The sequence below is a fragment of the Strix aluco genome, chromosome 17 (genome assembly GCF_031877795.1).
Source record: "Strix aluco isolate bStrAlu1 chromosome 17, bStrAlu1.hap1, whole genome shotgun sequence".
In the NCBI taxonomy this organism is placed as follows: Eukaryota; Metazoa; Chordata; class Aves; order Strigiformes; family Strigidae; genus Strix; species Strix aluco.
Window position 1 is genome coordinate 3369640 of NC_133947.1, and position 12981 is coordinate 3382620.

The following is a 12981-nucleotide window of genomic DNA, read 5'->3' on the forward strand; positions in this document are numbered from 1 at the left end:
GTGAGTGTGTCTGTACGTCTTCAGATGGCTTCAAAGTAAAGTGAATGCTTTATTAGACACCACAAACCCTGCAGAGGGAGAGCAGCACAGTTGCACGAACTGCTTCGCACAGAGCTTGTACCTTGTCCTTCACTCTGAGGCCAACTTATGGCGAGAGAAAAGGTGAAGCAGGTCCAAATTCCTTGGCCACACATTGCTCACAGCAAGCCAGGGCTTGGAGGGCTGCTGCAAGCAGAGCCTGCTTATGACCAGCAAGGGAAGAGCCCCAGAAGCATTCACCTTCAAGCCCACCCCACAGAACAAGAGGAGGACTGGTCCTCCTCTCCTTCCATGCCTTCAGGCAGAGGGAAGCACAGCTGAAAGGACACAGACTTACAGAAGTCATTACCACAAAGACACCCGTGTGCTCATGTCCTGAAGGAAAAGGCTCAATAAAGCCCCCATATGGAGGCTGGTCAGCTGCCCTCTTGCCTGCTAGCCCCGAGAACTACTCAAAAGCAAAGTCCTTGTTTGCTCTGCAAAGCATCACAACACGCTCCTGGGAGGATGGCAGCACAGAGCCAAGACAGGGAATACTGAAACATTTCAAAGTATATCATTAAACAAGAAGCATGTGGGAGGGGTGTCTTTTTGCCACAAACATTCACTGGCCACGTTTTATAGCAGTGGAGGAAGACTGAGCATCACCTCCCCCCCTGAACAAGCAGCAGGTATGGCCCCACCAGAGCTCTGCTTGGGAACGCTGGACACCCCATGCACCCACTCGCTGGAGGTGCCCGAGCAACAGCAGATGGCCACGGGGTGTGGTGGTGGTCGTGTCCTGCCCTCAAAGATGAAAAAAAACACGTAAGTGGAAACTGGTATGCATTAAAGTCATGCTTTAATAGGTGACATCAACATAACAGACTCTGTGATACAGCTCAGTGCTGGAAAACATCCTGTGAACTCACTGCAGACACCTACAGCCAAAACTCTAAACCTGATCATGACAGAGAATGGTTTGGTCTGAGCACTCCAGACTAGGGCTCACAGGGAAATCCCATTAAACACAATAATGAACCCCACATCACCGTAACGATATATGATCTATGCCCCAACTGAGCACATATTCACAATGAAAACTTCATTAAATAAAAAAATTACTATAAATCTGTACAAAAGCCACAATTAACAATTTCTTATGAATCTTATGAAAGAATTTCCACTCAACATCTTCAAGTATTTATATCTGTAAGTGTATTCTTATTGGCTATTTAACTCCATTTGTTCATAAGAAAAGAAAGAAGTGTTTTTAAAATCATTAAAGCCTTTTTCCAGCATGTGTGTGACCATGAACATTAGATGTTAAGCTTGCAGACTTTTATTCCCACACACATGTATGTGGCCTGCTGGATCAGGACCTACAGTCTGGAAAGGCGAGTCACCAAGCAAATTCCTTGAAAGATGAAGCTTCTTAAGAGCTGTAGCAGAGAGGAAAAAATTAACATTGCACAGGCCACTGCATCTGCTCTCTGGCAAGGCAGGCAAGCCTCTAGCCATCTCCTGCAGAAAACAAATAGCACCTAAAAACCCCCAAACTAAAACAAACAATCTGAGCAAACAGCAAGTCCAGACCTTACGGCTGTTGGAAAGTTTCCTCTGCTTCATGAAACAGATCCTCTGTTGTAAATCTCTAGGAGCAAAAGTGCTAAATTGTTTAACGCTCCTTCAGACTTGGCTGAATACTGTATAAGTCAAGCAGAATAGCTAACAGGGAGGTCAGCAACATTAGAGCAGCCAAATAGCTGGCAAGGTCTGAAAGTAAATTCTTGAGGGCTGTAAATAAGTGAACCAGACAAGCGTACCCCTTCCAATTAAACTTTCAATTAACTGCCCCACAAAGCCCAGTGGTTTCCAGACATGCTGCACTCGAACATGCCCTCACTGTCTGACATACTGATCATTAACGGTAAAACAATCCTGCCCTAACTAGGACGTGGGTTAAATCTGACACATTTAACTTCATGCAATAGCCCTGCAGAAAAGAGCGCCCCACAGGCCACTGCAAATTAACAGCAGAGTCTGAAAAAAAATGCAGTGACAAATATTTGTCCTATTTTGGCAACTGAGGAAGGCAGGCCTTTGAATCAGTAGTGGATATAAATATCTGCAGAAGACTATCAAGGGTCTGAATAGGGTGGAAAAACCCAGGGAAGAAGAGCTCTAGTGCACTTTATGCAAAGTCTGAAGGTTTTTCCTCTTAGAAACCAGTAGACAATTCACCTTCTTAACAACTCTATCAAGGACTACAAAGCAGCTTCTTCAGGGGATAAAGGGAACAAATTACTCCGCACTTTGCGCCCCAGAGAATGGTATCTGTACACAAAGGTTAATACTGGTCAGAGCCATGTTTTGACTATGCATTTTATCCCAGCCTAAAGTCAAACCTACAGTTCTTTGTAGGAGGAGAGGCAACTATGCTCTTACATGTGAAATGCACACACTCATCTCTGAGGAAAACAGCACCTTTGCCAGGAATAAATCTCCTGGGAAGGTACAGCCTTTCAAAATAATAAGTTACATGGTAATAGAAAGGCCTGGCAAATTAGGTCATGCTGTCTTACATTAAAAATCATGGATTTAATAAATACTTGACTAGTTCAAACAAGGAAACAAATCACTTTTCCTCTTCTCTTTAAGAAGGGACATACCAGAATCAAAGCAAAGTGCGAAAATCCCTGTTCCTCCAAGATAGTCCTGAACATCACATAAAAACCAGGAAGAGGACACAGCCTGTCCTTGAAGATGAAGATGACGAAAATAGAGTTTTACTCTTTAGGGTAACCAAGGACTGGATCTCACTGAACTTACTACAGATGATTAAAAAAATGTGGAATAGTGAAAGTCAGACAGGGGCTTTCCTGGATCAGCCCAAAGGAAGTTTATTCTTCCATGTATTTCTGCTATCCAAATCACTAAAGCTGGCTCCTAGCAGTTAGGGCAGTGTCATCTCTGCTTGCTTGAGCACTTGCTGTGCTGGTCTCACTCTGCTGCTACCTGCTCTTCACCAGGTTCTGCTGCATGCTCAGAGCTCTCAGACTTCTGTGTTCCAACCTCTGCACTGTCTTCTTCACGACAAGTGGATGCTATGTTCTGCTCAAGACTCTCTGCAACTTGTTTCTTGCCTGTGATTTCTGCTTGCCCTTTTTCACTTCCATTTTCTGCCTTTTTATGCTGTTCTACCCCATCTAGCTCAGTTTTGCCTCCCAGGAGCATGCTGTTGCAGTGGTGCTGGTCACTCTTTGCTATGACTTGATCTCCACTCAACTCTACGCCATCACTTACTGGAGAAGTCCAGCCAGTCTTGGGGAGCCTGGAACCAACTGGGGGTCTCACAGCCCCACCATTTGCATCACCATCACCCTTCTCACTTGTCGCTTCCACAGTTGCATTTTCCTCACTGACATTTTCAGCCTCAGTATTTGCAACAAAAGGATTTAACTTGGCACTAGAGGCAGAAGACCCCACATTCAGGTTTATGGCTAAGTTGTATGTTCTGTTTCTTGATGTTTTTTTATCAACTTTCCTCCGTTTTACAGCTGCATCAGCTGTCTCCGGCACTGTTGAGTCTTTGGTGCTTGCACTGTCTTCTTTCAGTGTTTCCTGGTCCTCTTCTGCTTGTGAGAGTGGAGCTGAGGAGGGGATTTCTGCATCAATTGCACATTCTCCCAGATTACGGGAAATGTTTTCAATATCAGTAGGGCTTTTCAACAGTCCACTCTTTTTAGTGTCTGCCATATTTGCATCCAGTTTTCTCTTCTTGCTCTCCTTTGTGCAATCATTCTCTGCTGTACCCTGCACTTCTTCAGCCTCGCTGTTTAAATCCTTCTCCTCCTGCTGGGTAAATGAAGCCTCTTTCTCCTCTTCACCATCTCCTCCCTTCAAAACACATTCACTTATCTTCTCTTTTACATCTTCATCAACACATTCACTTATCTTCTCTTTTACGTCTTCATTGTCCACTTTAGGCTGCAAGTCTGCAGTATCTCCAGCTTTCTGTTCTTCCTCTAGAGACTGGTTCTGATCCTTTTCCACAGAATCACCACAGTTTTTACCCAGAGTTTCCTGTTTATCTTCAGCCTTTTGGTGCAGCTGTGACTTGGCAGAGCGGGGCCTGTACTTCAAGAGTTTGTCATGTGGCCCCCACACGAAGCTGCCTCGAGGTTTGAAGTGTTGCCAAGCATAGTGGACTAGTTCTCTTCTCTTCTGTTTGCTTCTGATGGTGAACAGGAAGTAATCCAAGGCACTTCTCCTGACATTTGGTAATGTCTCCTTAACTAGAGTTTCTGTTAGGAAAAACTTTACCAAGTGCACTTGATAGTCTTCATAACCCATCTCCCCCAGGCACTTCAGGATGCGAGTAATCCGCAAATTGTTGTGGCTGAACCTGAACAAAACACATAGGCAAAATTGTTAAGTGAAAGTCTTACAAGTCACTACAAACCTCTGGGGTATCTGAAAATGTTTTGTGCATTATTGCCCGTGATCTATTAAAGACTATTTGACAATGTGGATGGGAGTATAGGCAGGCTTCCTTTTAAAGCACCTACAGCTGCTGTCTGCCTTCAGCAGCACCTTCCTAGCCCTTCTTGGGCTGCTAGGATTAGTCATCTCAACTGCTTGGAAAGGTTCTGGCTTTCTGCACCACTCACCAGTAGATAACAGCCACCATACTGGGTCAGACACACAAGTCCATGCAGCCCAATACCCCATCCCTAACAGTGACCCTGCAGGGTGAGACTGTCGAGAACTGTAAGAATACAGGGATGTAAGGATGCTGCCAGAAATTCATGACTTAGGGACTTAAGCTAGACAAAGCTTTTTTTTTTTTTTTTTTCCCATACTTGACAGTCTTCAAGTTGGGTTTTTTTTGTGAGTATGCCCAGCCCTTTCAGAGCCTTGGTTAATATCATTAGGAGTACTAGAGTATGAAGCATCATTACTATCTCTGATAAGACCTGCAATAACATAAAAACATTACCATCAATTTGCAGAGCACTTTTCAACCAAGGATTCAAAGCATTTTACACACATTAAGACACCTTTATAAACAATCAGGGAAGCACACGGAAACAGTCCTGTTTTGTAGCTTAACAGAATTCTACAAAGACAATTCAGCTACCTGTGAAAACGTTTCAGTGGTTCCTGCCTAAAATATGGTTTGAAACACAAGCTGCTAGAGCAAATATTAACACCTCCAAGTCTGTATTTCGTACTTCAGGAGACCAACATGAAGAATACCTGCTGTTAACAGCTGCACCAGATACAAAAGAAAACCAGTCTCAGCTGGTTTACTTATTATACTTGTCACTTTAATTAAAGCCACAGAGAGTGTGATGACCTACAGTCAAGAGGCTGAGCCAAGTTAAAACTGCTTTAGCTAGCTAACTTTTTTTATCAACAAAAGCCTCCATTCCTCAAGGGCTGAGGATTTTCTTGACTTTGACTTTTTTTTTTCTTCTCAAAGAAGTGCCTGGCTGTAGTAAATGCCCAGCAGTATAAACAGAGACTCACCGATTCAAGTTTTTAAATCGTTCAGCCCAATTTTCTGCTCTCTTAAGTTCTCCAGTTGCCTCGTTGATCAGAATGATTCCATAAAATCTCAGCATAAGCTGATAAGCACGTATAAACCTTCGCATAACTTCCTTGGACTTCTTAAAGGCCTGAAAACAAGACAGACCAATGAGTACAAGGTGCAATTCCCTAATTACCCGCACCAGTTTAAGTGGCACCTGAATTTTAAACACTTGATTATATCAGTAAGCATTTCATTTGCTGATGTATCTACTGGCAGACACAAGACAGACAAATGCTTAACAGTGCTTGAGAGTGCTCCCTTCACATTAGGGCCCCCAGGAAGCAATGTAAAAAAACATAGACTTCAAATATAAAGCAGTTAGGGAACAATCCTAACATCCTTCAGATCAAAAAAAAAACCCTCAAAAGCTTTAAATACCTGGATTTCTTGACATGTGAGTGGTTTGGCACGCCAGTTCATCCCATGTTCACGTAAAGGGAATAGCCTGCAGGGAAAGAAATTTTCAGCCCAAATAAGCAAAGATGACAACCAACCCAGGGTATCCACTTTGTTAAAACTACAAAAAGACTCCAAAAATCATGGTATCACAGGCATCTCTTGGAGACCTCACATCCTTACGGACACAGAAGTAGTTTACTATATGACAAATAAATCCCTCCCATAAAAGCACTGTCTACACCAAAGATAACAAAATACTTTGCTTATCCTAATCTCTCTTGTTGCCCTAACACCTCGTTCTGCAGTATCCTGTAAGACCAAGCATGGCAGATCTATCGCCACAGCTGCGCTGGAAACCCGTGTCTTCATGATTTCCACTGCATTGTTTCCAGAAGAAAATAACTCAGTAAAAATAAAGTAGACACAGATTTCACTCGAGAGTAATTCTGGGCCTTTTGGGAAGCTGAATTCAGGAACACAGATACAACTGACTATTAAAGAGAGGGACTAATATTCATGCAGACAGTTACCACTGTATGTAAGAATGGTTTTCTTCCAGAACTTCATAGTTGTCCCACCAAGATTCAAGCAGATTTTCAATGTGCAAACCTGAAAAGAAAAGGAGAAAGTCAGATAAGAAGAAATGACACCAAATGAAAATTAAAGTTAGCCAGTCACCCAAGGTGGCTCATTACCCAGAGCCAGATGTTCTCATACAGGCATTACCTTCTCTAACGAGACAACCATCCTGGTAAGGCAGAAAAAAAAACCTTAGCTTTTGACAGCCAAACAGAAAACTGAGGAACATATAGCAGGAACAAGCACATTTTCAAAATGTAAATTCTTGATGGTTTTTTTGTTTGCTTTGGTTTGGGGTTTTTTGCTGTTTTGGTGGTATGCTTTGGTTCATTTGGTTTGGTTTTTAATAATTGTCCCACACAGATCAAGCTACTCCTTCACCAATTCAACCAGCTGCAGCAGAGCTGCATCAAACAGTCATTACACAAGTTACTCACCCTGAGGCAAAAAGCAAATCTCATTTTTATAAAAGCTTAAGTTCCACATCTCTTCTTCCTCCTCATTTTCTGATTCTATCAAACCCTGGAGATGAGAACAAGAAATCAACAAGCAGCAATCTTTTAAAAGGCAGTATTCACTTTAACACTTCTCTGTGCTTTCTCTCATGTTTCCTAAACATTTCAAGCTAAATCCTTGAAATGTGTTTTGGGAAGTAACAGCTTGTTTCTGATGCACCCACACGCACATCATCCCTTCCCCCTCACAAATGAATCCTTTAAAGGTTCTGAGCCTGTCAATGTAAAGACAAAAGGGTGCTTTCACATCTAGAAAGCGTTCCTAAATTTAGCACACGATGAGGAAGAACCACAAGAGTATGTGCATCATCATTTAGTCCATACCGGGTAACCACGTCTGTATCTCTGCAAGTCTTTTGCTGCGTTCCAGTTGCGCCTGCTTGAGAACTAGAGAAAAGAGACAGATTAGAGATCCAGAATATCCAGAATAAGGCTGTCTTCTGAAAAAAAAAAAAAAATATATACTGACTGAATTTAGCATCTCTCACACATGTTCCCCTGCCTGTTGGTCTCCTGTGCCCTCCACTTTGCACTCCCAGCACCCCAAAAACCAGCCAGTTTGTTACTGCAGTTGTTTCTCTGCATTCCTGAAGACAACTTCGGACTAAGAGAGATTCACAGCATTTCCTGTAAACAAGCCATTTCTTTTTCTTTCTAGTCTTATTAATCAAGGTCTTAATGTTTTATGCATATCTTTTATCCCAGTTGGCTTTTCCTACAGAAATGGTCAGAACTAGCTGGAAATCCTGAATAGTAAAGTGCCAGTTTCTTCCTTAACTCAAAGGTTTTAAAACAAGACAAACTAAGCCCTGTCTGAGTCACTATATACCCTAGTCAGGACAGAGATCAGACTCTAAAATTGCAGAATTTAAGATGCAGAAATATTCCTTAAATTCAGGATTCTCATTTGCTGTAGACATTATTGAAATAGTTTTCTTCATCTTCGCTTTATACTCAAGAGCAGCCTTGCTGACTTAGCATCATGCTGATCCAGACAGTGGATAATAATAGAGCCAAATGGTCACATTAGGTATTTATTTTATTGGACTTCCATTCCAATCATCATCTTCATTATTACTTATCTCTCCTAGAAACCAAACCTTATGTCAAGCCTACCTGAAAACCCCTCTGAGACAGCAGTGACGGATTTGATCTTTGCTCCTACAAATAAAAGGCATTTAGTTGTAAAAATTCAGAAACCAAACTTCACTAATAAAGAAATACATATGAAATGAGAATACCCACAGCAGTGACTCACATGATCCCTATTAGTTGCCAAGTGACAGATTTACCTAGTTACAGCTGAATTCACTTGATCTTACTCATAATTCAAATTGCTAGAGAAAAACCAGTGGTGCCATGTTCACCTGGCAATTAGATGTCAGGTTCTCCTCACTACACAGGTGTAGCTAGATTCATTCCAAATGTAGCATTTAGACAGAAATCACAAAAACCAGCTTCATTTCTTCCTCTGAACTTCACGGAAATAAAAGTTGCAAGTATGACTTAATTTAAAATGCTTTTAACTGAATATTTTTTTTCCAGTGGATTACTTCAGTAAGAGATTTCGTTACACTTCACAAGGAACACAGACAGGTTTAACCTTGCAGAGTGCTGAACCATCTTGTCCCAAACCATGAAAGCACTTAAAAAGTGTTCCATCAAGGCAGAACCACCAAAATGAACAAGACTGCTCACGAATAAAAGGATCCACCCAATGAGAAGCACAGTGCAGTTAAGAGTGTTCAATGCCAGCTCGCAGCAGGAGCAGCGTCTTTGTGAAACAATGATAAGATGTGCAGACTCTTGCAAAGTAAGCGTTTTCAGAAACTTAGAAGCAGCAAATGCTCTCCCAAGTTTTTTTTTTAACTTCATTTGATACTTTCTAACCTCATTTACCCAGAGAAAAATAAAAATCAAACCCACTTTCTAGTGAACAGTGAACATGGATCACTGGTTCATTGATTATAAAGGCATGAACTGGATTAGAATTTTTTTAACACCTCATTGTAACGAAGTCATCCATTCAGCAGCCCTGTTGATTGTTAATACTTAAAATTTATGAAGCATGCACAGCATGTAGGAGATCAAACCTTTATCCACAGAGGGAGGTCAACAATGCAGAAGTTTTTAAAATTACATTTTAAATATACATTTGCACACTATGATTCCCCCATACTTTGGTGACAGGAATTAAATAAAGCTCAAGTTGTTTTTCAGATGTAATAACGTGTGATGACCTAAAATAATGCCTGTCTACATTGCAGCATTTCCATTTTATACATGACAACATAGACCAAAATAGGTGGCAGAACTTCCCACAGCCACATGGCCCATACGGGATTAGAAATCCAAGCGCTGGTGTCCATCCCCGGAATCTACCCAGACTGCAGAAATGCACACAACTATAAAAAGCTCTGCTGCACAGCTAACATTTGGGAAAAAAGTTAATGGCTGCAGACACAAGACTAAGAAATATGTTCAGCCAGAACAGACCAATATTATTCTTTTGTTCAAGCTGTAAGCAGAGACTGGGATTTAGCACTTTGAAATTCATTGGTGATTTTGACTATAGCTTTTGAGCTCCAAGGATGAAATTCTGATACGTGTGGAATTCATGACAATTTTGTTCCAAATTAGAGAAGAATCCATTTCCAGATATTCTTTACACTTAAGGTTCTAAAATAACATCCTTTAACACAGTCAGGTGGGACAGGCTAACAGTAGACTGGCACCAATGTTGAAAAAGAACCAATTTGCTGAAGAGTAAGTGTAGATACAGAGACACATGCAATGCCATGGCGCAAGGTGCTGTAAGGCTTGTCTAGAAAGAAGCTAGATCCGGGAGAAAGGCATTCTGGAGCACAGTGTTAAACGGAACAAGATGGGGAAGCAAAGAAAGCAAAATTCAGCCCTTCCTCCAAACAGACGTTGTTCCTGGGTCTCTATAAACTTCTATTTGACACACAGAAACGTACCCTTCCCCCCTTCCTTTCCAGGTTAGAAAGACAAACTGAACTGCAAGATTGAAACTTGCACGCATAAATCAAACCCCCTTATTTCTCACAACACTGACAATAAAACTAAGTGGGTTTCTCCCTCCAAACCTGCAACGCATCAATCGGAACGTGCATCGCTGTAACCGAAAGGGATGAAAGAACGCGTGGATTGTGAACAAGACACAGGAATGAGAAAGATGACAGAATCCTAGAAGAGTGATTGAAACCTTTTGTTGATAAAGTTAGGAGAAGGCAGAGCTGCAGGGCTTGTTATTAAAATACAGCTCTGAGCAGCACAACATGAATCCCAGCAGACTGAGAGAGAACCTTTTTAAAATGAGCACAAACCCCAAAATTTTCAACACTCGCTCTTTGAAGCAAAAAGCACCGAAATGCAAAAGAGCTGAAAAGACACACCTGCAGGAATTTCAAGTGGCAAATATGGAGTATTTGCAGAGATGCAAGTGAAATGCAAAGATAAAAGTAGAATCTTAAGTTGATTTTGAAAGTGCATAGTGAAAATAATAAAAAAACTCTAACCTCGGTATTGAAGCAAAACATTAGCAGCTTCTGCCATAAAGTATACCACATACTGAGGGGAGAAGAATGAGAATTAGTGTAATATAAGCAGAAGTGGGAACTAGTTTTGGAAACTGATTCATGCCTTTGGCAGGTTGTAAAGGCATAAATGGATAGCAGAAGACTTGCTGTTTCTTTTTGTATTCATTATCACTGCCCTTAAAGATTTTTCATGTACAGTCAGACCGAGGTGACTACACATTCATCACTGAAACTCCTCTTTAAAGATGTAGAACAATATTCCAGGGGCTGTAAGTCTCAGGGACAACATCCTCCTTTGTAGGGCAAAGTTCAAAAAGTCCACTCACTTGAGTAAAAAACTGATGCTTGCTTTTACAGTTGTCACAATCCAGAAGTTGCTCTAAGAAAAAAAAAAAAACAAAACGTGTCTGAAGAACAAATGTATTCGAAAGGAATAATCTGAATGTTCTTGAGGTGTTAAAACTGGTGAACAAAACCAGAACTCCAGCCATGTACAGAAGAAAACTGACAGTGTGTCTTGAACCGATGCCAAATACTTCAGAGGAAATCCCTGCCTCTTCCTGTAAGTATTGCAGCTATCCCACCTAAAACACCTGTGACCTTTCACAGATCTACCTGCACCACTAAGGCCTAACTACATTCCCTGCAGTAAACTCCACCGAGATGCAGACAAATGCATGGGCGTGTCCATCCACTGTATTGCAACTTTGATTTTGGTTGCAAAGTATAGAGTATTTCTGTAGGAAGTTATGAGTACTTGGAATATTACGTTGCACGGAATTTATTTTTTTTTTAAAGGGAGATTAGTATCTTAATGCTTCTAAAAAAGTAAAGTTTAATATTAACATCCTTTAAAAGTGCATTAATTAGAAACCTTTATCTGATAATTTACATTCTAAAATAGGGGTGAGTTGCTGAAATGAAACTCAAGTGAAGATTAGTTTCCCTTTCCCTGAAAGAGGAGGAGTTAATAGTTAACTGACCCAGGAAATACTGAAAGCAAGAGACAGTTTTGCATTTGGCAAAGCAATGCAGTAGAAGAAATTACTGACCCTCAACATCAAACTCAAAAACATTAATACTAAAGAACCTCCAATCAGACTAACAAGCTCCTTTTATTTCAAATCGGCAGTATTTTAAGGCACTAGACACAAGCGCTCACCTTTTGCAGCACTCGCTCACTCATTACAACTGCCCACACACCTGCAGTTTTTAAAAATTAGTGTATATTTGTTTTCAGAGTTGCTCTAAATACACTCCCTAGAGAAAAAAAGATGTCTAAAAGAAAGAAAAAGTTACAGCTCATTTTTAAAAGTGAGCAGACGTTATGTGACAGCTTTTTATCGATGGCCTGAAAGAGCATATAGAGGGCCACCATACAAAGATGAGGATGCCAACAAAAAACTTAAAAGCCAGGAGTTGGTGAAGAACATCAATGTCATAACGTCAAACCCAGTGGCCATCAGAAGGCGGAGGACAGGCAGGTGCCATGCAGAAGACAGAACTTGTACTTATGGGGTAAATTATCCAGATCACTGGGAACGGGGGGGGGTGGGGGGGGTGGGGGTGGAAATAATTTAAAACTGAGCTCACGGCAGCCTAATGGAACTTAAGGGGTCACAGAGTCACACCTCTGCCTTCGCCACCCCCAGAGCTCATCTCTGAACGGGCCTCAGGCTGACTCCTCTCTTTTAAAGGTTTGCTTCATCAAGATGAGAACAGAATTATACACTAGCGATCGCTGCCAGGACAAAAAGCCCTTGGACCTCCTGTAAGTATTTTAAGCTGCTCCAGTTCCCGACAGTAAATTAGGATACCGGAGAGCGCCCAAACCCGCCGACAGCACACAGAGCGGGTACCCGCGGAGATCCACGCGTGCACATCAGTCGCACACACGAAAGTCCCCGGGCCAAGGCCAAGGGCCAGGGCGAGCCCGGCTGCACCCACCGGGCCAAGGCGGCGGGGAGCGGCTCAGGGCGCGGAGCGGGGGCCGGGGGGCTCGGGGCGGGCAGGGCAAGGGGAAGGGGCGTCCTCCCCCCCCGTCCCGCCTCGGAGGGACCCCCGCAGCCTCCCGGCACCCACCTGGGCCTGCGGGCGGTCCAGCGCCCAGCTCGGCGCCGGCTGCTCCCCTGCATCCTCCGGCTCCTCCTCGGCTGCCGCCTCCGCTCCCTCCGGCTCGCCTTCGTCGCCGCCATCCTCCTCCTCGTCGTCGTCCTCCTCCTCCCAGGTGGAGTCGTACCCCCAGAAGCACGCCTCGTCCTCCGCCTCGTCCTCCTCCACCCTGAAGCCGAGCCAGGCCGCCATGGGAGCT

At 42.7% G+C, this 12981-nt stretch overlaps 1 protein-coding gene across 4 annotated transcripts; it reads right to left on the minus strand.

Moving 5' to 3' along the window:
- Positions 1–863: 863 nt before the first annotated feature.
- Positions 864–12974, minus strand: OGFR (opioid growth factor receptor). Of its 4 annotated transcripts, XM_074843428.1 has the most exons (10): positions 12753–12974; positions 10997–11049; positions 10650–10701; positions 8227–8271; positions 7435–7497; positions 7033–7117; positions 6547–6625; positions 5996–6062; positions 5554–5702; positions 864–4426 (listed from the first exon to the last, which is right to left on the minus strand). In XM_074843428.1, the coding sequence occupies exons 1-10, from the start codon at positions 12972–12974 to the stop codon at positions 3022–3024; spliced, it is 2220 nt and encodes a 739-aa protein (XP_074699529.1). In that variant the 3' UTR covers positions 864–3021. The 4 variants fall into 4 exon arrangements, with proteins under 4 accessions (XP_074699529.1, XP_074699530.1, XP_074699532.1 ...); XM_074843429.1 differs by lacking the exons at positions 10650–10701; positions 10997–11049; XM_074843431.1 differs by lacking the exons at positions 8227–8271; positions 10650–10701; positions 10997–11049.
- Between the last annotated feature and the right edge of the window lie 7 nt (positions 12975–12981).

What these genes read in the sequence shown, in the direction of transcription:
- OGFR (XM_074843428.1), bottom strand. Translation starts at nt 12,974, where the DNA reads ATGGCGGCCTGGCTCGGCTTCAGGGTGGAGGAGGACGAGGCGGAGGAC. An exon ending in TGTCTCAGAGGGGTTTTCAG is followed by an intron (nt 7,498 to 8,226) that starts GTAGGCTTGACA and finishes TCTTTTCTCTAG; the next exon opens with TTCTCAAGCAGGCGCAACTG. An exon ending in GATTTGCTTTTTGCCTCAGG is followed by an intron (nt 6,626 to 7,032) that starts GTGAGTAACTTG and finishes TTTTCTTTTCAG; the next exon opens with GTTTGCACATTGAAAATCTG.